The sequence below is a fragment of the Paramisgurnus dabryanus genome, chromosome 3 (genome assembly GCF_030506205.2).
Source record: "Paramisgurnus dabryanus chromosome 3, PD_genome_1.1, whole genome shotgun sequence".
Classification (NCBI taxonomy): Eukaryota; Metazoa; Chordata; class Actinopteri; order Cypriniformes; family Cobitidae; genus Paramisgurnus; species Paramisgurnus dabryanus.
In genome coordinates this window covers 36,131,003-36,155,877 of record NC_133339.1, presented here as the reverse complement: position 1 = coordinate 36,155,877, position 24,875 = coordinate 36,131,003, and the positions used below count along the sequence as shown (strand labels likewise).

Genomic DNA, 24,875 nt, shown 5'->3' with positions numbered 1-24,875 from the left:
CCCCCAAAGCATGATGCTCCCACCCCCATGCTTCACAGTAGGGATGGTGTTCTTGGGATGGTACTCATCATTCTTCTTCCTCCAAACACGTTTAGTGGAATTATGACCAAAAAGTTCTATTTTGGTCTCATCTGATCACATGACTTTCTCCCATGGCTACTCTGGATCATCCAAATGGTCATTGGCAAACTTAAGACGGGCCTGGACATGTGCTGGTTTAAGCAGGGGAACCTTCCGTGCCATGCATGATTTCAAACCATGATGTCTTAGTGTATTACCAACAGTAACCTTGGAAACGGTGGTCCCAGCTCTTTGCAGGTCATTGACCAGCTCCTCCCGTGTAGTTCTGGGCTGATTTCTCATCTTTCTTAGGATCATTGAGACCCCACGAGGTGAGATCTTGCATGGAGCCCCAGTCCGAGAGAGATTGACAGTCATGTTTAGCTTCTTCCATTTTCGAATGATTGCTCCAACAGAGGACCTTTTTTCACCAAGCTGCTTGGCAATTTCCCCGTAGGCCTTTCCAGCCTTGTGGAGGTGTACAATTTGGTCTCTAGTGTCTTTGGACAGCTCTTTGATCTTGGCCATGTTAGTAGTTGGATTCTTACTGATTGTATGGGGTGGACAGGTGTTTTTATGAAGCTAACGACCTCAAACAGGTGCATCTAATTTAGGATAATAAATGGAGTGGAGGTGGACATTTTAAATTCACACTAACAGGCGTTTTAGGGTAAGAATTTTAGTTGATAGACAAGTGTTCAAATACTTATTTGCAGCTGTATCAAACAAATAAATAGTTCATTTTGATTTCTGGATTTCATTATTTTATGGAACATAAAATAATAGTGCTGCTAAGCAAAAATGCATGAAACTTTTCAATAGGTATGTATTAGTGATGTTAACTGTAAGCATATTTGTAGGATTGTAATCAGAATGCCTTATTAATGATATTATTAAGATAATATGTATATCAAATGTTTTTTATGACATTTGTAAATTAGCCAATTATAACAAAATTTTAATATGACAAGCATCATATATCTTGCAGATTTCAGCTAAAACCCCAATCAAACACCCCTGAACCTGCTAATCAAGTTGTTTAGGGCCACCTGCACAACCCCCTCAAAAGATGCAGGTGTGTTGAAGAAAGTTTGAAACTAAGTAAAATATGCATGACAGATGCCCTCCAGGAACAGGGTTGGTGAAGCCTGATCTCACGAATTTCCGTGTGATAGTCACATAATTTTTTGCTATTTTTTCCGTAGCATTCTCACGGATCTCCGCATTTTTCCGTGGCCCTGCTACGGACTGTCTTTTTCCGTGGCATTCTCACGGATTGGTTACCCAACTGTTTTGTCCTATTTTCTTACCATTTTCGCTTTGTAATAATACTGTAATTTCTGCAGAATGTTTTTACAGTGTAACAACACAACAGAACACTAAAGTCTTATTTCATCTTGACTAAAAATGCATAAAATAGTACTTAATTTCAACTTTTATTATCATTATTCAATCCCGTGCAAAACATGCTGGGAACTGAAAATCATCTTTGAAAAAATCATGTTGAATTAAAATGTTTAAAAAAAGTAAACTAGATGAGGAGCAATTTTTTATTTTGAATGTTTGATATACCTGACTGATAAAATATGTAAGGGATAATCCACGGCCAGCCATGCATTAAAGGGTTTTAATGCACGACGTAGAGGCGAAGAACCACCCGACGCGTAGCGTTTAATGCATGGCTAGCCGTGGATTATCCCGCTTATACCTTGGTTATTTGCCAAGTTAAAGCTGTAATTAATGTTTACAGTGTAATTTTAACCGACAGGTAAAAAATGACGGTCATCTTCTTAAGTTAAGGCTCGCACTCCGTCCGCTTTAAATAAAGTAGTGTCATTGTATTGCATTTATTTAAATGAATTATCATATTTATTTAAACTCATTAAATAATTTATGAATGACAGCCAACACTGACAGTGACAAGGCAATCTTTATTTGAACTAATCATTTATTTAAATGAATTATGTAAAGTGTGAAATAAAACCGACGTCTCTAACCACGATTACTATATAAGGACACATTACATTTATTGAAATGGATTAAATTAAATGAAAACAAAAATCAAACAGTTGGAAATCTCTCTCTCGCTCTCTCTGCAAGTGTAACTGTGTTACTATGGTTACCAATGTTTATAGTAGTGGATTAATTTCTAACTTTAATCAAACTGACTGGAACTACCTGTGCGTTAAACGGTTTTAATGCACACCTTCCAGCCAATCAGAATCGAGTATTTAAACAGACCATGGTATAAGTTCTTAATAAAAATAAAAACATCATGTTAAGCCAAATACAATTCAGTTTAAAATAATGCAGTTTGAAACAGAAACTGCATCAATCATGTTAATTCAAAATGAATTGCTTAAATAAAGTGAACAGTATAAAAAAATGAAGTTTCAGCTATAGACTCTGATCATGATTACTGACTTCTGTTCAAACAGTAACAACATTCCACAAATATTTTGATTTATCTTGACATTTTCCTGAGGGTCCAGGTAACATTTTTTTTTTAAAATGCCATACATTTTTGTAACATGCACTCTGAATGTGTATGTACCTATGACAACCAATCCTTCATCAGATTTAATTTTTATATAAATGCATGTAGTTTTCTGCAGATTATTATATGCATTTATGACTGAAAACTGTTATTCAAGTATTTTGGTTATGTTTTGATTTTACTACTGGAAAAACATTAAATATGTACACAAAATGTTAAAAAAAGACTTTCTGGCAAAGGTCAGTATTTAGTGTGACCTCTCTTGGCACTAAACTCATGCTGAAATCTTTTGACAAAATTGAAGTCCGAAAGTCATTTGATTAGAATTAGAAATTAGGATTTTATTTCATTTAGGGTTTAGAGAGACTTAAGTTCCTGGATTGTAAGAGGAAGTCACACCAAATATTTTTCACTTTAGCTTATAATTTCATTCTGATTTTAATACTGCATACAAATGTACTGAAGTTTCTGGTTATATTATAATAAAGAGACTGAGAAATAATTATGGTCATTGCAAAAACAACACAGTTATGGAGTTATGGTGGCCTAATACTTGCACAGAGCCTTGACTTTGGCTTTATGGCAGTGCACACCAGATAAGCTACAGCAAAGCGGCAATGTAAATTAACGTATCCAAAAACATAGCCTAATTGCTTTTCAATTAGATTAATTGACAATGAAAAGTCAGTCAACCTTTCTAACCCCTAAGCATTCATGAAAACAGCTAAACAATGCCTAAACATGACACTAATTCTACCTTGATTGTATCTTAAAAGGGTTTACATCATGCAGATCACAAGGATCTCAGCTTTAAAGATAAGTGATATGTTTAGCTTTTGTTTTTGAGTTGTTGTTTTCTGTCAAACAATGCAGTCCTATGGTACAATGGAACTTTAAGGTGTTTAATGCATACAACTACTATTGACAGAAAATGCCTCATCACTTGAATGTATTTTTATTATGTGGTAAATTTCCATGTAAAATTTTTAGGTCAAGTTCAACCTAAAAAGAGTTTAGTTCAATCCAACAAACACAGATACAGCTATATGCAAAATAAATTAATTTTACGTGGAAATTTGCCATGTAAGTTTTATAAACTAAACTTTTCACACTTTAAGTGAACAATTTAAGTTGAATAAACTTATTTTAAAAAATATAAAATATTTATTATCAATTTAAATAAAAAATAATTCAATTGGTAACACCTAAAATTTTCAACTTACATTTTTCACTCAAATATTTAGGTTTTACTAATTGATCCAACTTTTACTTTTTACAGTGTATCATCCTTTATCTCACTTGAACTTTAAGAGGGTAATGACTGAGTGCAAGATCGAAGCAGTCGAAACAGGTTTGGTTTGATAATCATTGATTGTTTTAAGTGACACTTGTCTTTCTGTCATAACTTAAAAGCACTTAAATGCTATTGTCTAAAAGTATGTTGTAAAATAGTACTCAAATAAATAGTAGGTGAATTTTATGAAGTACAGAGCGCTAAGTTAATTTTAGGATTTAGGGGTGGTTTCATAGACAGAGATTAGCTTAAGCCAGGACTATGCCTTAGTTTAATAAAGCAATATAAGTAGCTTTAACAAACATGCCTTACTAAAACTGTTACTTGTGTACATTTTGATGCAAAAAAAGGGCACTGATGTATTTCTTTTTAGATATTTCAGTGCAAGTTGTTTTTAAGTTGGAGAGCTCTTAAATTTATTTAGGACTAGTCTAATCCCGGTCCGGGAAACCGCCTCTTAGTGTTTGTCATTTTACTATAAAAAAAATATTTTTCATATACGCATAATAATAAAATAACCTATTGAAATACTAAGAGATGTTAAGAAAACAGTCAATGAAATTAAATGAATGAATGAAAAAATGGAATGGAATGAAATTCCCAAAAGGCCTGTCTGTCCGAATTTTAGGAATATTTGGAAATTCACCGGGTATTTTATTTTGGAAATAGGAAAATGTGGAAAATTAGCTGAAAAGAAACCAAAAGTTAAACAAACATTTTCTGCCCCCACTTTTTTGTTTACCCCATAACTGTATTGTACATTTGTTGTTGGTCTTGTTTTCAGTTCCTGTAAGTGAGGAGGTTTAAATAGAAATGCTGTAAAGAGAAAAGGAAATTAACACTAAAGAAATTTCTGATGCCATTGACTCATCTGTCCAAAATGTTAAGAATATTATGGAATTTACTTGATATTTCATTTTGGAAAAGAAACATACAAATATGAATTACAAACAAGATATATTTAAAAAAATAAGATAAAAAAATAAATAAACAAAAAAATTTAAAAGTACTAGAAATTGAACTATTTCACCCCCACCCACATATTTTAACATTTTTTTACATTATGAACAGAAGAATGCAGATTGATACTTTGATAAGAACATAAGTGACTTGAAGTCTCCACTAAAAAAAAGATAAGCCTATCTCTTTTTTAATGTAGAAAACTATCGTGACCGTGAAGGACCGTGAAGGAAGTTTTGTCGTGACCACGACATATTAAGTTGTGAGAACGTGAAAATATGAAGTGGCCACGAAATATTAATTCCTGTGAACACCATAGTATCTTAAGGGCACGACATGTTAACTCGTGGGAACGTGAAAATATGCCATGGCCATCAGATCATTTTGTCATTTGATTTGTCATTTGATGACATTTATGTTAAGGGAATGACAGACCCAAGAAAACTAATACTACAAGTTTCAGATGCATTTAGCTGGTTTTGCATATGATCTCTTTAAATGCAATTTAATCCTGCCATAAGCAGGAATTCTTTAATATAATTTAATCACATATTGTCGCAGTTATATTGTAAGATTTATTTAATGAAAATTTAAGATTTTTTGTTTTGTTTAAGTGTGTCATGAATTGCTACTAATTTAGTTCTATTGTAAAACAAAACAAAAAGATCTCAGGACAAGCAGAAAAAGATGTTTAATTTTAAGAAAATACTAAAAATCATTCAGATTCATGTCTTAGGATCAATGAGGAATGCCAAAATAAGGCATTGTTAACTTCAGTGAATTCTCAGCCTGATGTTGTTCCCTCAACATAACATTTCATGGCCGCGAGAAGATGATGTTGTTCCCTCAACATAAGGATTAAAACAGAGGACACAGCATTACATCGCATGGCCATGGCATCAAATCTGTCCACTGCATTTTTTTACATTCCCAAAGTTAACATGTCATGCCCTTAAGATACTTCAGTGTTCATACAAATGAATATTTACAAAATTGAGCAAATCAAAAAGCAATAAAAGGTTGCAGACTGTCAATTGAAAATCTATTTTAAATCATATCAGATAACCAAAATAGACATAAAGAAATATAAGAAACATTTCCTGCTTCCACTCATTTGTTTTCCTCAGTACTGTATTTATGCTTGTTGGTCTTGTTTTGAGTGACGTAAGCGAGGAGTGAGTATTAGTTGATCTGCACACATTTAATACCTCACTTGACAGCTGTGCACCTGTAGGGAAGACTGACCGACACACACAGAGATACTCCTGTAAATGGTAAGTCGTACAATTTTCTGTTGAGTACATATGAATATGGGCTGGATATTTAATAATATATTTAATAATTGATCATTTCCATGTTAATACAATCTATAAGAAATAATGCTATGCGTTTGTATTTTGTTTGGTTTAGGGGTGTCAAAGTGTGAAAATGAGGCACTTTCAGCTTTGTCTTGTCCTTTTTGGATTTGGTAAGTGGAGCCGTTCTCAATCACTTACATAGTATGACCTTTAATAAACTTGTTTTTATAATATTTTTAGATGGTATGTTGATATATATGCAATGTGTCTGTTCAACAGGCTTTATCACAGTGACAAACAGCCAGGTATTTAGCACTTTCTAAACTTTTATAGATGTTGCTTATAAGTCATTTGTTGAGTGTTTTTTTTTACAAACTTTTCATGGGTTTAAAAACAGTGTTTGGCTTTGCTTATTCTGCCCTGTTGATGATTCCCAATTTCTCTTACAGTATACGGATGCCACACTAAATAACACCCTCAGCTGTTCAGGGATTCCCCTCACAGATGTCCCCAATCTCAAGGGATTCACAGACGCCACCTTTGATTTGTACACTGCACTGGTACAGTAAACATCAACATCAGCATATCGAAAACTCTTTCCATTCTTTTAAGGCAAGTCAATACCTTTTTAACCCTTTGTAATCATCCACACAGAGATCCAAAGTTTCAGTGAGTCCCAATGTCAGCAGCGTAATCAACTCCATCAGGAATGGATCTCAACTGTCGGTTTCGTTAAATGATTCTACTTATGCAACAACTTATTTCAACCTGAAGTTAAATGCATACCTCCCATCGTCATTGCCCAAAGAGACCCTCTTCTGTCTGAGTCAAAGCAGCTTAAGCTGCGATACCTTTCAATTTTTGTATGTATTCACAGACTATACAATACACAAATGCAATAGACATACAACATTGTCAGAGAACTTACCATTGAAAATGTTATGTGTTTCAGTGTAAGAAAGTTTGATGCGTTAACTAGCCCTGAAAGTGAAAAGATGGTATATCAGAACTTCATAAAATCATTCCTGACAAGAAAAGATATTGATGGTAATTTTTCTTATCCATTTTTGTTTTGCCAAGATTTTCAATTGTCTTCTTATAATGCTAAAGTTCACTTTTTTCTTTAAAGTTCGCTGCAGCAACACATCTGATCAGGAATGGCTTTTGCAAAACTTCCAGGGTTTTTCCACTTATGCAACATATGAAGATTTTCTAACTTTGAAGCCAGACTTCAATGGGGTAGAGAACAGAGCTATTCATAGTTTAATATAACATGGTTCAGAATTGTTGTTGAATACTTTTTGCCTTTTTTGCAGATGAATGTCTCAGCACAGCTCACCCCAGAGCAGAGAGCCGGGTTGGCATTTAATCTTCTTGCATCTGGTACTTTAAACAATGATTCTGCCTATTCGATATTCAACAGTTTCCAGACTGATCTCCAGGGCGTAACAGTTAACCTAACCATCGTGAATTCAAATGAAACTACTAAGGTTAGATTTGTGTTTTGTGAACTGATTCATTTTTCAGATTTCATTTGGTCAGTGTAAAAAATACAGCGTAAAGTTAAAACAACTGGTTGTCAATTCAACCTACTTTTTTAAAGTTTTGACCTGTGAGTAGTTTTAAAAACAAGTATTTTTTTAAGTTAAAGTAGCTTAAAAATATATGTTGATTTGACAAATGTGCTGCATTTTATTTTACAGTGTGATGCGCCAGTATAAATCTCATTCTTCATGTACAGATAAATCTCATTCTTTTCTCATTCTTGTGCAGACTCTCAATGACTTTCTGGTTTTACTGAAACCATTGGGAAGATTCATCCAATCATCAGTGAATAAAATTGTAAGTTTTTGTCTCTTTGGAATTTAGCTGATACCTGATAACCATTTATTATCTGATTATTTCAAATGCATAGTTTTGCACTCTCATCTTCTATTTTTAGATTGATTTTACTTCCTGGTCATATGTTGTCCCAAAACACTTTTACTGTGTATATGGAAATAATAGTGAACAATTTAAAAATTAACCTGTTGTGGTAAATCACTTTTGCACGCATCCCATAAGCACGCAGGACTAGAAAATTAACCTTTATAAATAGAAAATATGTAATCCTGCCTGTGAAAACCAGACAAAGTCTTTTTTATTTACTGATAAAATAATTTAACACAATGTCAGAACATTTTGTGAAAAATAACCTTGATTTTTTTAATATTGACTGAGTAAGGTTGTGTCAAAAATTTAAAGGTGCAGTGTGTAAATTTTAGCAGAATCTAGTGGTGAGGTTGCGAATTGCAACCAACAGCTCAGTTACCTGCTCACCCCTCACTTTTGAAGTGCATAGCTACGGTAGCCGCCACCGGAAAAACATGTCATTGTCAGAGACAACTTAGAAAAAAGTTTTTCCGTTAAGGGCTTCTGTAGAAACATGGCGGCAAAAAATGGCAACTTCCACATAAGGGGACCCTCGTGTGTGTAAAAACGTCTCATTCTTAGGTAATAAAAGCATAATGGTTCATTATAAAAAAGGTCTTTATACATATAATATAGTTGATAAGTTGATAATATAGTTTTGTATATTATTTTGCATTTCTGTCAAGAGATCTTTCTAAAATTTACACACTGCACCTTTAAATCATATTAAAATGAATGATTAAAATCAGACTTTAATGATCGTTATCTCAGAATTGGATTTTGAGACTTCAGCCTGGTTTTCAAATATTTATTAGATTATTTAAAATGGCCTTGGAGCATGTAGCACATTTGTGCAAAACACATGCTACCATTAGATTTGTTGTTTTTGCAATTGTATAGTGATCATATATAATTTCTCAGTCCCTTTATATAGAATATAACCGGAAAATACAAGAAATGTGTATGTAGTATTAAAACAGTATAAAAGTATAAGCTGAAGGGTCAGGTCTTCTTCAGGCATCAGTCAGTATTTAGTGTGACCTCTCTTGGCACGAAACACATCTTGAGCTGTTTTGAGGAGACTGAAGTCCTGAAGTCATTCGATTAGAATAAAAAATTAGGATTTAATTTAATTTAGGTTTAAGAGATCCTGCAGCTGCCTGCTATTACTCAAGTGGAAAGGGAGTTTACCCTAAATACCCTTCAGCTTATACTTTTATACTGTTTTAATACTACATACACATTTCTTGTATTTTCCGGTTATATTCTATATAAAGGGACTGAGAAATTATATATGATCACTATACAATTCTGAAATTTGTTTTATTTTTAATATTATTTGTATCTTAATAAAAAGAGTGAAAAATAAATATTGATGGACATTAAAACTTTGCTAAAACAACAAAGCTGGTGATGGTGGCCTTGCACAGTAGGCTACTGTATATGGTTAACATAGGTGATTGCAAATACTGTAGGTAAATACTCATTAGATTTACATGTATGCACTGCTTTTATCAAAGTGATTTACAGTGCATTACAACGTAAACAGTTTTATCAGTACACTGTCAGAATAAAACTGTACCTTTTCTGTCGCTGGGTGGTATCCTATGGTTCTATTTTGTAAGATAACATAATCGCTTCTGTTTATCTCTTTTTCAGATAAAAACACCCAGTCTCAGTGGCAATGTAACACAGCTGTTGAACTTCACGCTGAGCTATCTTCCTCTAAACGGGTCTGTTAATAGCACATTAAGTGCTATGAACAGCAGCAATATTATTGACTGGACACAGAATATCATTGTTCCTATGGTGCAAAAATATCTAGCAAGTGGCCAGACTTTAACAAACAGCACCTCAGACATAAGCAGCATTGTCTTGTGAGTAGAACATATGTAATGTATTTTAGTTTTTAACTTTTGCAGTTTTTTAACCGTTAAATCTTTATGATTTGTTCAGTGCCACGGACCCTCCGCTCACAGATCCTGCTGATATCTGCACAGTGCCCAGCAGTAACAGCACTTGTCGTGTGAGTTGTCACCTTTAAATCTGGCTTGTCATACAAGAATGTGAAAATTGAAACTACTACATAGTGTGGTTTTGTTCTCAGTCCAAAAACTGGAACAACTTGTACAAGTAAATGATGAATTGTACAGATATCAGTTTTCCACAAAACTTGTTCTGTTAAAATGCAGATAGGAGCTACGGTATTTTGTTACGTGAACTTAAAACAAATTTTGTTTCCCCCTTCCATCCATTCAAAAAATACATTGAAATATGAGAAAACTAAGACATTTGTACCAAATTAAGCACATTTGTATTTTTACAGTTTTACAGTTCATAAAGCTAATGATACATTTTCTTCTATCACAGACTACAGAACGGTTTGCCAAAGCACTGAACTGTGTTGCTTCTTTAAATCTAACTGTATCTGAAGACAACCTGCGACTTCTGATCGCAGGACTGAACAAACAAGTGCTGACAGCGGCCAATCAGTCCACAGGGGTAAAAATAATAAAACATTTAAATTTTATGTGGTACAATCCAAAAAGACTGCTTTCTGAAACGCATATCGATGTTATTTCATTGTAGAACTCGAGCAACCTTTCAGCTTTATATGGCGAACTTCCAACTGACAGCTTTACACCTGAAAATCTGGATGATGTGGATTTCATGAACTTTTGGTTTCAAATCAAGATGACACCCTTATTACCCACTGTCCCGGGAGAATACCTGTCTTGCTTGAGCACACGAGAGTTCAGCTGTCAGGTCTACAGGCAACTGTATGTTTGTCACGTTCACTTATATCTGATAATCATTTATTATCTGATTATTACAAATGCAAATTTTTGCCTCTGATATGTCAAACCCTTATCTGATGTTTTGAGATTGATTTACTTCCTAGTCATGTTTGTTCTAGAAACTCTTACACAAAAAATATATTCTAGGAATTAATTGGAAATTAAAATTGAAACTAACTTTTAACTATGTGTAAACATGCTACATGCACTGTAAAAAGTAAAAGTTGGATCAACTTAAAAATTACTTGCTACTTACAATGCTAACTTCACATTTTTTCAACTTTACGTGAAAACTCACTTTTACTCTTTCCCCACCATTGACAAGTTATCTCGTCAATTACGAGAAAACATTTCCATGCCAATGACGCTTTCCTGACAAGTTTTTACAGTAATCTGTTATTCTGCTATTATCCACTAGATGGCGCTCTTACCCAATTTATAAAAAAAACTGAAGCAAAAAATGTTTTTCAACATTTAAAACTCTGTATATTTTGATAACCGCTCTAAATCTGAAATCAAAATTCCTTTACAAAAATGCAATTATTTCAGCTCTTTGCTCAAAATTTGGTATTTTTGAAGAAACCTACCCATATTTAAAAGGTTAAAAAATAAAACAAATAAGGATAGGATGAAAAAAATTGCATTTTGTGAAACTTTTGTGTTGAACACAAAAAATGCTGACGGGCAACTTTTTTATTAATAAAGGCTGGTGGGGAATAGGTAACTTAAAAATTGAAGTTGAAAATATTAATTTTTTTTAGGTATTTCCAATTGAGATAAGCTTTCTTTTTCTTTCATGTTTTACAGTGTAGTACAAATAATAAATTATTATAAAATTAGGAAAGTCAATTAAATGTGTAGTAAATGTACTGATTATTTACTTATCCGTCATTCAAGTCTTTCTTTCTTTAGCTGAACACAATCAGAGTTATAATCAATTATATGGCTCTTCCCTGCCTTATAATGGCCTTGGGGATCAATGTTTCGAAGCTCCAAAAGTGCATCCATCCATCATTAAAGTACATAGAAATAATTGACAACGGGCCATTGAATTATAAGAAAATAATGCACACCCATTATTACACCGTGGGTGTGCATTATTTTCAAATAATTCAAAGGACCGGAGCCAATTATTCTGCTTATACCACGGTTACCACAAACATTGCTCTGGTGCAAATTTTTAAGACATTTGACAAGTAAGGTGTGCGGATATAAAAAAAAAATGCATACCCATGGAACATTTCTCAACCAATCAGAATGCACCCTTCAACAAGCCTGTGGTATAATCCATATATAACTTTTTGTGAGAAAAAAATGATTCATATTTTGAGCTTTTGGTGATACATATATAATGTAAAGAGACAACAAATGTAGATTTAAATATGGCGGCATGTGAAATCACATTGACTAGTCATTATCTTATGAGTTGTGACGAAAGATCAGTGCGATAACTCTGATTGTTTTTGGCTAAAGAAAAGAGACATAAACATTTTGATGACAATGAGTGAGTAAATAATCAGTCACTTTTCCATTTAACCATTGAGATGCTTGTAATTTGTGATCAATGTTACATTAATAAAAAAACATTTAAAATGTTAATACCATGCATTAAACATGGATTATTTCATGTCTTACTGTTTTACTTTTGCAGTGTTGTTGGTTTAAGTAACAATAGTGCATTGATGGGCAATCTGACCCAAGCAGTCTACACTAACCTTATCCGTCCATTCCTGACAAGAAGACTAAACACAAGTACGTCATACCAATCTCATGGCAATTCTTACATATTGTATGGAGTGGCATTGGTTAGGGGTGGGGTTTCATTGTTGTTTTATTATGATAATCGTTCGTTTTTTTTATGAATCACTTTGGGCAAATTCGGGAAATATGTACAAGTTCTCATGAAATCAGGCTGGTCATCTTATTGACGCTAACAAACTTGTGTTGAAATGGAAAATAGAATTAATATTTCACAATAAATAAGCACATTATCTGCTTCTGTATATTGAGCTGGCCCAGTACAACAGTTCTGAATTTTGATTTGGTACTCTTTTTTTATTTCAGGTGGTGACTGCACACTCAACAACAGTGTGGACTTCATCCTGCAGAATTTGGGGGGCTTCTCTGCTTTTGCACAGCTTCAAGATTTCTACAATTTAAGCCTTAATTTCTCAGCCGTGAGTCAAAAGATTTTCTTTTGCTTATACAATGTAAAAGGTTTACAATGATAATTGTTGACCTAACATAAAGTATATAGAGATACCTGGACTTAACACATCAAGCATGTCAATTCTTTGTCAATTTAAATAAACTGAGAGCATCTCTTATCTTATTCTCAGCTGGATGCTATTCCTGCTCTCTCAGTGGATCAACTAAGTCAACTCGTGTTCACACCTCCCGCTGGTGTAGGAGACAGAAATGAAGTCCTCCGAAGAGTCTTTGACTTCCTTCTTCAAGCATCTAACAGAGACAAACTTATCAAATTCCTGCCCTCTCTTCAGAAACAAGCCCGCCTGGTATCTTAACTCTTAACTTACTAACTAGTGTGTGAAAATGTTAATTATTTGTTCAGTTGTCAACTCTGATGTCCCTCTCGTTCCTATTTAACAATGTAGTAAACTTTCTTTTGTCCCGCAGGCAAACTTCAGTTGTGAAAATTACAGAAACATGTAAGTGGTTGGAAATATTTAAAATAATGAATGTTCTGGTTACATTAGCTTGAATTTATGTTTTTCTTTCTCTGTGAATCAGTTTTGACAGAATAGATCAGGCTTTATCATCACTCCTACCTAACCAGACTGACGCTCTGCTGACTATTAGAGATTTAATAATGATGATTCCTCCTGATGGTGAGACACACATTTATTAGTTAACAAAATATCAAAATATCTGTAAATTAGTTCATCACATCAAAATAATATAATGTCAAATTTTGATGAATTCTGTGTTATTTCTCTCCAGAGTGCATATTGAGAGCCAGTCAAGTAAGTGCTGATAGACAAAAAGATAATGTTCATGTTTCATTTATATTGTCTGTTTCATAGATATTTCAGTCTATACTTCAGTTAATAAAGTTTGTTTTCATTTCTTACAGTGCGCAGTAACTCCTGTAAATGGTAAATGACTCTGATGATGTTCTTATGATTTTAACTTGAATGATTTTAGATGTTATTGAGCTCTCTAACATTGACTGTCTTCTGTCTTTAAGAAACGGCCATCTGTGCAAGTGTCAACAGGTGAGATGTTTTATCTAAAAGTTCAAAACACTAAATACACAACTGTGAGTTTATATTAAATGTTTTATATTCTTCTGGTCGACAGCTCTGCTTTGAGTCAGTTCTTGAATACAGAAACTGTGAATGCAACAGGATCACTAAATGTTTGCAACTTCAGTGTCCAGCAGTTTGCCTGTCTGCCAATGGTAATATCACATTACAGAAACTCTCTAAATGTCATTGAATAGTTATTATTTCTGTATGTGTGTCATTGTTTTATTTTTGACATCAGGTTTCAAAGTTGAACCCTCAACAAGTTGCTGATCTGTTGGCCTGTTCACCGTCCAGCAATGTGACAAAAGACACCTGGAAGCTTTTCTTCAGCAAACTCGGCACACAACTTGATGATGCTCTCCAGAGATTTACTAACATGGTATGATGCTCATGATTGACACACATTATACATCACTTTGGCCAATGAAATGAAGTCAAAAAGTATCTTTAACAGTATATATTATATTTTTGGTATATATCAGACTCAGAGTCCCAGCAACGTCTCCTTGTCCAGTGTTATGGACGTGATCGTTGAGGTCCGAATTGATCGCTTGAGTCCCCAGAGACTGAGAGATCCTGTCTTCGTTGGCACATGGATGCAGGGGAAACTAAGACCTTTCTTACCATCAATATCTTCAGGAGCTCTGTCCTGTCTCAGTAACAAAAACTTCAGCTGTGAAAGTTATCGTGCTATGTAAGTTTATCTTTGTTGTGTTGTATAAAATGACACTGTATGCAGGTTTGCAATTGCAAATTTTGACAATAACCAGTTTTGTCCCTTTAAAGTTTTCTTACTCTACCCTGTTCAACCTGGTACTTAATTGTGTGTCCCCCAAATGTTTTTATGTTCATAGCAGTAATTTTTTTATAGTTTGTTTCTCATAAAAGGGCCTTAGGTATCCAATACACAACATTAGAGTTAATGTTTTATAATTAATAGAGATGTAATATTTCAGATGTAAAGTATGCATCACTGCCTCATTATATCTCAAACTCTTTTACTTTCTCAAGTTTTATGGTGCTTAATAATAATACTGGACCGATGGGCAATCCAACTCAAAATCTGACCTACACAAACTTCATTCGTCCATTCCTGACACAAACATTGAACTCAGGTAGATTTTCCTGTTTGATCAGTTGTGCAGATGTTACAATAATGATGAAGCTTTTCTCCATGAATAAAGCAAATATGGTATAAACATTTAGAAAACAATTATTATAGATCTACACAGTTTAAAATGATAATTTATTTTTCCTGCTTTATTCACCTGAATTATTATGTAAACCTCATGTAAATGCCAGTCGGTTTTGAACTCGGTTTTATTTATTTATTTCAGATGGTGGCTGCATGTTGCCATTTAGCAACAGTTTGGACTTCATCCTGCAGAACTTTGCGATCTTCTCTCCCTTTGCACAACTTCAAGATTTCTACAATTTAAGCAGCAATTTCTCAGCCGTGAGTCAAAAGATTATCAGTGATTATTAACTCTTTCACTGCCAGCATTTAAAAAAAAGTTGACAGCCAGCGCCAGCATTTTTTATGATTTTCACAAAAGTTTAATGCCTTCCCAATGTTCTTCTTTAAATATATAAACAGACAATATATTAAATGAAAGAACAGAGCATCTGCTTTAAAAAAAAAGTTTCCTCTTACCTTCATTTGTTCTCTTTTATCACCTCTCAGATATTGGTAGGTTTCTCTCATTTTGAGCAAAAAGCTAAGATATTTGCATTTTTGTGAATGACTTTTAATAGAGATTCAGATCGATCCTCAAAACGTACACAGAGTTTTTACTGTTTGCCCTAAGGGGTTGCTTCCAGGCTTTATAAGCTGGGTTAGAGCGTCACCTGGTGGATAATAGCGGATTGCTGGAAAAACTCGTCATTGGCAGGGAAGCGTTTTCTGTTAATTGATGAGTTAACTTGTCAATGGCTGGGAAAGAGTTAAAATGAAGATTTCCTTTAAATTCTGCATATAATCTAAAGGATTTCAATGCCTTTAAACCAATGAAAGTTAAATATCTCTTATCTCATTTTCAGCTGGATGCTCTTTCTGTTCTCACACCGATGCAACTGAATGATTTGGTGTTCAGACCTCCTGCCAGAGTAGGAGACAGAAATGAAGTCCTCAGAAGAGTCTTTGACTTCCTTCTTCAACCATCTAACAGAGACAGACTCATCCACTTCCTGCCCGTTCTTCAGTCACAAGCACGCCTGGTATCTTGACTCTTAACTTACTAACTAGTGTGGAAAAATACTTAATATTTGCTCAGCCTTGATTATCTCGCTATCATCCTTGTTACCCAAAAACAGTTTAGTAAACTTTCTTTTGTCCCGCAGACAAACTTCAGTTGTGAAAATTACAGAAACATGTAAGTGATTGGAAATATTTAAAATAATGAATGTTCTGGTTACATTAGCTTAAATTTATGTTTTTCTTTCTCTGTGAATCAGTTTTGACAGAATAGATCAGGCTTTATCATCACTCCTTCCTAACCAGACTGACGCTCTGCTGACTATTAGAGATTCAATAATGATGATTCCTCCTGATGGTGAGACACACATTTATTAGTTGTAGGATTTAATAACAAAATATCTGTACATTAGTTGATCACATCAAAATAGTATAATGTACAAAATTTTAAGTATGAATTTTGTCTTGTTTCCCTTTAGAGTGCATATTGAGAGCCAGCGAGGTAAGTGGTGATAGACAAAAAGATAATGTTAATGTTTCATTTATATCTGTTTTATTATATTTCATTCTTTACTTCAGTTAATAAAGTTTGTTTTCATTTCTTACAGTGTGCAGTAACTCCTGTAAATGGTAAATGACTCTGATGATGTTCTTATGATTTTAACTTGAATGATTTTAGATGTTATTGAGCTCTCTAACATTGACTGTCTTCTCTTTTTCAGAAATGGCCATCTGTGCAAGTGTCAACAGGTGAGATGTTTTATCTAAAAGTTTAAAACACTGACAACACAACTGTGAGTTTATATTAAATGTTTTATATTCTTCTGGTCGACAGCTCTGCTTTGAGTCAGTTCTTGAATACAGTAACTGTGAATGCAACAGGATCACTAAATGTTTGCAACTTCAGTGTCCAGCAGTTTGCCTGTCTGTCAACGGTAATATCACATTAGAGAAACTCACTAAATGTCATTGAATAGTTATTATTTCTATATTTGTGTTATTGTTTCATTTTTTGCATCAGGTTTCAAGGTTGAACCCTCAACAAGTTGCTGATCTGTTGGCCTGTTCACCGTCCAGCAATGTGACAAAAGACACCTGGAAGCTTTTCTTCAGCAAACTCGGCACACAACTTGATGATGCCCTCCAGAGATTCACTAACATGGTATGATGCTCATGATTGAGACACATTATGTACTTATACATCACTTTGGCCAATGAAATGAAGTCAAAAAGTTTCTTTAACAGTATATTTTTTTGGTATATATCAGACTCAGAGTCCCAACAACGTGTCCTTGTCCAGTGTTATGGACGTGATCGTTGAGGTCCGAATTGATCGCTTGAGTCCCCAGAGACTGAGAGATCCTGCCTTCGTTGGCACATGGATGCAGGGGAAACTAAGACCCTTCTTACCATCAATATCTTCAGGAGCTCTGTCCTGTCTCAGTACCAAAAACTTCAGCTGTGAAAGTTATCGTGCTATGTAAGTTTAACTTTGGTGTGTTTAAAATGTGTGCATTTTGCAACTGCAAATTTTAACAATAACTGATTTTGATCTTTTACCCTGTCCAAAGTGGTGCCAAATTTGGTTTTACCAAAATGTTTTTTGTATGTTCATTTTTAAAAGTAAAGTAGTATATCAATGACGTAAAATGATATTACTGTAAAGAAGGAATTATGATCAAATATGAAATTTCAATGTTGTCTGTGTATGTTTTACCTTATTGTCGCTCCAAATTGAATTAATGTCATAAAAACAAAATATGTGTTATTCTCAATAAGCAGTAAAAAAATTTTTTTTTGGTCTGTTTTTTAAAGGGCTTTGGGGATCCAATACACATTAGAGTTAAATGTTTTTAGTAAAAGTGCAAGTTATTTGTTAACTGTCTAATATAGATGTAATATTTCAGATGTAAAGTATGCATCACTGCCTCATTATATCTCAAACTCTTTTACTTTCTGAAGTTTTATGGTGCTAAATAATAATACTGGACCGATGGGCAATCCGACTCAAAATCTGACCTACACAAACTTCATTCGTCCATTCCTGACACAAAGACTGAACTCAGGTAGATTTTCCTGTTTTTCCATGTCTTTTCTCCATGAATAAAGCAAATATGGTATAAACATTTAAAAAACAATTATTATAGATCTACACAGTTTAAAATGATAATTTCTTGTGTTAATCTTATGATTTTTCGGTAACACTTTATTTTACGACCCGCAAAGTACCGCGTAATTAAACCGAATTTACAGCGTACCTATTTGTAACAACAGAGTACCTCTACAGTACGTACTTGTAGTTATAAGGGAACAATATTTTAAGTTTGGGGTAATAAGGGGGTAAAAATATATGGAAAATTATTCTCTAAGTATTTCATAACTACAGGGTACATATTGTAATATTACGTGGTATGTATGACTTACGTCTATGGGTAATATGGTCTATGGGTAATATGTTTTTTTTTTTTCATATTTGCTACTTACCTGATGAAGTGTTTTGTATAGCCTACAGTTGATGTCTACAAGCCACGTCGGCAAATAAAATATAACACACAATAAAATAATAGCAACTTGTACCTCTTTGATCTGTATATGTATACATGAGTTACGAGGTAACTCTTATATTTGCGGGCTGTAAATTAAAGTGGGGCTTATTCCCCGATTGTTCTGTGTATGTACCAGGTAACTCTCATATTTGCGGGCTGTAAACTAAAGTGGTGCTTTGTTCACCTCTTGTTATAAATGTTATAGGGTAAATACCATAAACATACAGAATATTGTTATTTTAATTTTAAAACAACTTATTTCAAAACATAAAAAGTCATGACAATTTTTCATTGTTTTTGCGGCTTGGCTTCCTCTGTTGGTGTTCTTGTCCCCTCAGATGATGAGTTGATGTCGTCTCACAAATGCTGTTCTGCATTACATATAAAAAACATAAATGAAAGCCTTCAGTAAATGTTTCTTCACTGTGCCTTGACAGAAACAGAGTTTTCTGAGCCAGTTACGTTAATAACTTTAGGCTAACTTATGTGCTAGCTAACCTGCTACCGTTAGCTGGCAACTTTCTTAAAAAAACATTGTTTGAAATGCGTGAGTTATGTATTAACAAAACCAGTCACCTTATCCAGCATGCGGATCCTGCTAACATCACTCCCAGCCGTACTCCACAGTGTAGAACGTTTTTAAAACATCTTAAAGAAATTTCACCTCAGGATCGCGTTCCAGCAAACCTCCTGCAGACGGCCGCGCGCTCTACATCTGCGCAGTAGCCTACGCATGTAGTTGTCTTTTGCTTTAGCGGGAGCTGATATCTGCTGTTGATTCATTCTGGTTTGCCATTGCATAAATTATATTTGTCTAAAATACTTGTGTTTACAGCATAGGTGTCATTTACACTGGGGACGCTAGGGACATGTCCCCACCACTTTTTGAAATGACTGATTTTGTCCCCACCACTTTTTGAAAGCATTTGGTTAAAATGTTCTGAAAAATCAAACAATACCTGTGTGACTTACACTGCAAAAATGACTTTCTTACTTTTCCTACTTTTGTATTGTTTTCAGTAGAAATATCTAAAAATTCTTAAATTAAGATGCTTTCTCTTGATGTGCAAAATGACCTAAGAAAATAAGTCTAGTTTTTAGACCAAACATACAATTTAAGTGAATTTGTGATTAAAACAAGCAAAAATGTCTGCCAATGGGGTGAGAAAAAATCTTAAAATAAGATTAGTTTTTTCTTAAAAACTTAATTTAAGCTAAATTTTCTCACCCCATTGGCAGATAATTTGGCTTGTTTTACCCTTCAAAAAAGGATTTTTAAGAAAAAAAATTCTTAGTATTCTTAGTATCTTAAATTAAGATGCTTTTTCTTGATGAGAAAAACGACCCAAGAAAATAAGTCTAGTTTTTAGACCAAAAATATGAAATTTAAGTAATTTTGTGCATAAAACAAGCAAAAATAAATAAAAAATCTGCCAATGGGTTAAGAAAAAAATCTTGAACTTTTTTTCTAAAAAACACTAAATTCAAGAAAAATTCTTGCTTACCCCATTGGCAGATTTTTTTTGTTTATGCACAAGATCACATAAATTTCATATTTTTGGTGTCATTTTGCCCATCAAGAAAATACATCATGATTTAAGAATTTTTAGATATTTCTACTGAAAACAAGACAAAAATACTAAGTAAGAAAGTCATTTTTTTTTGCAGTGCACATTCTTAGTATTTTTGTCTTGCTTTCAGTAAAAATATCAAAAAATTTATTAAATTAAGATAAATTAAGTCTAGTTTTTAAACCAAAAATATATAATGTAAGTGATTTTGAGTATAAAACAAGCAAAAAAATCTGCCAATGCACAAAATCACTTAAATTTGATATTTTTGGTATAAAAGCTAGACTTATTTTCTTGGGTCGTTTTGCTCATTAAGAAAAAGCATCTTAATTTAAGAATTTTTCGATATTTTTACTGAAAACAAGACAAAAATACTAAGAATTTTTTTTCCTGAAAATCATTTTTTGCAGTCTATGTCTGGTTTTGTGGTCCCGGTTCACCTAAGTTGCATTGTGTGCTTATGGTGTGTTTTTTGCCCATTTTTTATGCGTCATTATTCAATATCTTTCCCGTCCTGCTGTAATGTTTTTTCATCTGATCTTTTGTCCCCACCACTTTTCAACACAAACTGACGCCCCTGGTTTACAGTAAATAAATTGCAAAGCACCACTTCAAATATGTCCGCAAATGTAGGAGTTTCCTGGTAAATGGGGAATAAGTTGCTATTTTTATTGTACTTACCTTAAAAAAAAGATAACCACATTAAATCAGCTGGACTTTTGTTATTAAAAGCAAGTAATATAGACTACTAAAATAAAAGTGATGTGCTGTTATATTTATTTGCCGTTGTGGCTCGTAGACATTGACTGTATACAACATTCAGTAGGCAATATGAAAAATTCACAAAAAAAAAAAAATACAACACAATTTCCCCATAGACTTGACTAAGTCATACATACCACGTAATATTACAATAGGTACCCTGTTGTTATAAAATACTTAGAGTATAAATAATTTATAATTCTTCATATTCTTACCCCCTTATTACCCCAAACTTAAAATATTATTTCCTTATACCTACAAGTACGTACTGTAGAGGTACCCTGTTGTTACAAATAGGTACGCTGTAAATTCGGTTTAATTACGCGGTACTTTGCGGGTCGTAAAATAAAGTGTTACCGATTTTTCATATAAATAGTTTAGGTGTCTCTATAAAAGTTCAGACAGTTCTTGAACTATAATTTTTTATTTTCAGGTGATAACTGCACATTGCCATTTAGCAACAGTTTGGACTTCATCCTGCAGAACTTTGGGGTTTTCTCTCCTTTAGCACAACTTCAAGATTTCTACAATTTAAGCGGCAGTTTCTCAGCCGTGAGTCAATAATTAATAATATGCCCCTATTACTTTGCTTAAAAGAACTTTATTTTGTGTATTCGGTTTAATGCAATTTCTTCACATTGTTTATGGTTATAAAAACATTATTTTCCACACACTGTGTATTATTGTTGCTCCTCTATGCCCCACCTTTCTGAAACGCACTGATTTCCACATAGCTCATCGTTCTGAGAAAGCTTGATGTGCTCCGATTGGCCAGCTATCCAGTGTGTTGTGATTGGCAGAATACCTCAACCATGTTTTGTAAATGTGACGCTCTTTACCATATTTGGAAAATCAGCTCCCAACAGAAAATAATATTGTCTTTACTACCTTATCAATACAAGCCCGAATTGGAAATAATAACTTGCGTCATCATAAACTTGTGACGTCACCCATAGGTTTCTGAAGATTGTTTTTGAAGTTTAAAGTAGGCGGTGTCTGCCGTCACCATCTATGCCGCGCATTACTCGCGGATACCCGAAAACGGGATGAAAAGGTGGGACGTGGGAGAAGCTGTGGTGACTGGTTGCTGAAACCACGCCTCCCTAGCTCGATCATAGTGACAGCAGTGGCAGTTCACCCGTCACTCAAGTGGCCACGCCCTTAATTTAATTTAAGGGCAAAATTAGCTATATAGACCAAAAAAACTTTTTTGTACAATCCTGTAAACATATTATTTTCTGCTGTAAAGTTGGCCATTTTAACATTTAGGTCTATGGGCATTGACTCCCTTTTAAAACCAGCCTCTAGCGGCCAGTCTGTAAATGGTAGTTAAAGTCACTTCCGTATTGGCTTTTTAGAGAGATCCAAAGGTTGCCCCTTGGTACTAACACACACTTTCACACCAAAAGAAATGTAAAATCATGAAAAGGGAAATAGAGGTTATTTAAAATTACAGCTGTCTTTACATATTCAAATTCTGTATATAATTTAAAGGATGTCAATGCCTTTAAACCAGTGTAAGGTAAATATCTCTTATCTCATTTTCAGCTGGATGCTCTTTCTGTTCTCACACCGGTGCAACTGAATGATTTGGTGTTCAGACCTCCTGCCAGAGTAGGAGACAGAAATGAAGTCCTCAGAAGAGTCTTTGACTTCCTTCTTCAACCATCTAACAGAGACAAACTCCACAACTTCCTCCCCGTTCTTCAGTCACAAGCACGCCCGGTAACTTACTAACTAGAGTGAAGAAATACTTTATCTACTATATTAGTTTAGTCTCTTTTATTGTTTAAATAATACAATTGTATTGTTCAAAACAAATATCTAGTTCAGAGGTGCAGGTTCACGGTCTTATTTTCCACAAACCTATCAGCTTGGACATTAGCATGACTCAAAGTGATTGGCTTTTAAGGCAGTTCATACTCAATGGCAATAAACGCTTCTTTTATAACTAAATAGTCGTGTAAGTTTGCTGTAAGCAGTATGATGCAGTGCGCCTTGAGAGCTCTAATCACCCACCCCATCCCCAGCTCCACCTGTCTAGATCTGTTTATTACATATTGTGCCTATTGCAGCAAGATCACTTGCATGCTCACTTTAGCAGGTGTTTATTAGCAGTAGTAAGTCTTCATATGTGCTCTCCAACAGCAATAGCGATCGATAGCATATTTAGTTTCTCCAGATCCAAATACATTGACATGCCACGAACACTTACATGCTAAAACGTATAATTGTTTATCCTTAAAAAGTTGACAGCAAACTTTCTTTTGTCCTACAGTCAAACTTCATCTGTGAAAATTACAGAAACATGTAAGTGGTTGGAAATATTTAAAATAATGAATGTTTTGATTACATTAGCTTGAATTTGTGTTTTTCTTTCTCCGTGAATCAGTTTTGACAGAATAGATCAGGCTTTATCATCACTCCTACCTAACCAGACTGACGCTCTGCTGACTATTAGAGATTCAATAATGATGATTCCTCCTGATGGTGAGACACACATTTAACATAGGAAATGTGCTATCAAATTAACAACAAAATCCTTAAAGTTTGAATTCTGTTTTATTTCTCACCAGAGTGCATATTGAGAGCCAGTCAAGTAAGTGATGATAGACAAAAAGATAATGTTCATGTTTCATTTATATCGTCTGTTTCATGGATATTTCAGTCTATACTTCAGTTAATAAAGTTTGTTTTCATTTCTTACAGTGTGCAGTAACTCCTGTAAATGGTAAATGACTCTGATGATGTTCTTATGATTTTAACTTGAATGATTTTAGATGTTATTGAGCTCTCTAACATTGACTGTCTTCTCTTTTTCAGAAACGGCCATCTGTGCAAGTGTCAACAGGTGAGATGTTTTATCTAAAAGTTCAAAACACTAAATACACAACTGTGAGTTTCTAGTAAATGTTTTATGTTCTTCTGGTCGACAGCTCTGCTTTGGATCAGTTCTTGAATACAGTAACTGTGAATGCAACAGGATCACTAAATGTTTGCAACTTCAGTGTCCAGCAGTTTGCCTGTCTGCCAATGGTAATATCACATTAAAGAAACTCTCTTAATGTCATTGTCTAGTTATTACTGTATGTGTGCATCATTGTTTCACTTTTTGCATCAGTTTTCAAAGTTCAACCCTCAACAAGTTGCTGATCTGTTGGCCTGTACACTGTCCAACAATGTGACAGTGACAAAAGACACCTGGAAGCTTTTCTTCAGCAAACTCGGCACACAACTTGATGATGCACTGCAGAGATTCACAAACAGGGTATGATGCTCGTGATTGAGACACATTATGTACTTATACATCACTTTGGCCAATAAAACAACGTCAGACAGCTTAAGTTAACTATATGTGTAGTATACATATCTCTAATAGTGTGCATGCTTGCTTTATATCAGACTCAGAGTCCCAGCAACGTCTCCTTGTCTGATGTTCTGGATGTGATCGTTGACGTCCGAATTGATCGCTTGAGTCCCCAGAGACTGAGAGATCCTGCTTTCATTGGCACATGGTTTCAGGGAAGACTAAACCCCTTCTTACCTTCAGTATCTCAAGGATCTCTGTCCTGTCTCAGCACCAAAAACCTAACTTGTGAAACTTATCAAAGAATGTGAGTTTATCTTTAATAAATTGTTATCATTCATTTTTGAATGTCTGAAGTAACAATGCAGTACTGCAGCTGGTAAAAAGTAAGTGAATATATTGTCTGTA

General features: G+C 34.2%; 1 protein-coding gene across 1 annotated transcript in view; it reads left to right on the top strand.

Annotated features, from left to right (window-relative positions):
• The first annotated feature begins 6,028 nt into the window (after positions 1–6,028).
• mslna (mesothelin a) overlaps positions 6,029–24,875 on the top strand; it is a 32,327-nt gene continuing 13,480 nt past the window's right edge. The window contains exons 1-46 of the mRNA XM_065257877.1: positions 6,029–6,085; positions 6,222–6,279; positions 6,389–6,414; positions 6,559–6,669; positions 6,764–6,972; positions 7,062–7,156; positions 7,239–7,348; positions 7,426–7,599; positions 7,883–7,951; positions 9,680–9,897; positions 9,977–10,046; positions 10,391–10,522; positions 10,610–10,800; positions 12,470–12,570; positions 12,883–12,995; positions 13,158–13,334; positions 13,456–13,487; positions 13,570–13,667; positions 13,780–13,802; positions 13,913–13,934; positions 14,027–14,054; positions 14,140–14,239; positions 14,326–14,466; positions 14,570–14,781; positions 15,099–15,202; positions 15,425–15,543; positions 16,128–16,304; positions 16,428–16,459; positions 16,542–16,639; positions 16,761–16,783; positions 16,890–16,911; positions 17,004–17,031; positions 17,117–17,216; positions 17,303–17,443; positions 17,550–17,761; positions 18,244–18,347; positions 21,594–21,712; positions 22,709–22,885; positions 23,439–23,470; positions 23,553–23,650; positions 23,737–23,759; positions 23,870–23,891; positions 23,984–24,011; positions 24,097–24,196; positions 24,282–24,428; positions 24,563–24,774. Of these exons, the coding sequence (XP_065113949.1) occupies positions 6,083–6,085; positions 6,222–6,279; positions 6,389–6,414; positions 6,559–6,669; positions 6,764–6,972; positions 7,062–7,156; positions 7,239–7,348; positions 7,426–7,599; positions 7,883–7,951; positions 9,680–9,897; positions 9,977–10,046; positions 10,391–10,522; positions 10,610–10,800; positions 12,470–12,570; positions 12,883–12,995; positions 13,158–13,334; positions 13,456–13,487; positions 13,570–13,667; positions 13,780–13,802; positions 13,913–13,934; positions 14,027–14,054; positions 14,140–14,239; positions 14,326–14,466; positions 14,570–14,781; positions 15,099–15,202; positions 15,425–15,543; positions 16,128–16,304; positions 16,428–16,459; positions 16,542–16,639; positions 16,761–16,783; positions 16,890–16,911; positions 17,004–17,031; positions 17,117–17,216; positions 17,303–17,443; positions 17,550–17,761; positions 18,244–18,347; positions 21,594–21,712; positions 22,709–22,885; positions 23,439–23,470; positions 23,553–23,650; positions 23,737–23,759; positions 23,870–23,891; positions 23,984–24,011; positions 24,097–24,196; positions 24,282–24,428; positions 24,563–24,774 (4,631 nt within the window). The 5' untranslated portion in view covers positions 6,029–6,082. The remainder of the gene's footprint in view (positions 6,086–6,221; positions 6,280–6,388; positions 6,415–6,558; positions 6,670–6,763; positions 6,973–7,061; positions 7,157–7,238; positions 7,349–7,425; positions 7,600–7,882; positions 7,952–9,679; positions 9,898–9,976; positions 10,047–10,390; positions 10,523–10,609; positions 10,801–12,469; positions 12,571–12,882; positions 12,996–13,157; positions 13,335–13,455; positions 13,488–13,569; positions 13,668–13,779; positions 13,803–13,912; positions 13,935–14,026; positions 14,055–14,139; positions 14,240–14,325; positions 14,467–14,569; positions 14,782–15,098; positions 15,203–15,424; positions 15,544–16,127; positions 16,305–16,427; positions 16,460–16,541; positions 16,640–16,760; positions 16,784–16,889; positions 16,912–17,003; positions 17,032–17,116; positions 17,217–17,302; positions 17,444–17,549; positions 17,762–18,243; positions 18,348–21,593; positions 21,713–22,708; positions 22,886–23,438; positions 23,471–23,552; positions 23,651–23,736; positions 23,760–23,869; positions 23,892–23,983; positions 24,012–24,096; positions 24,197–24,281; positions 24,429–24,562; positions 24,775–24,875) is intronic.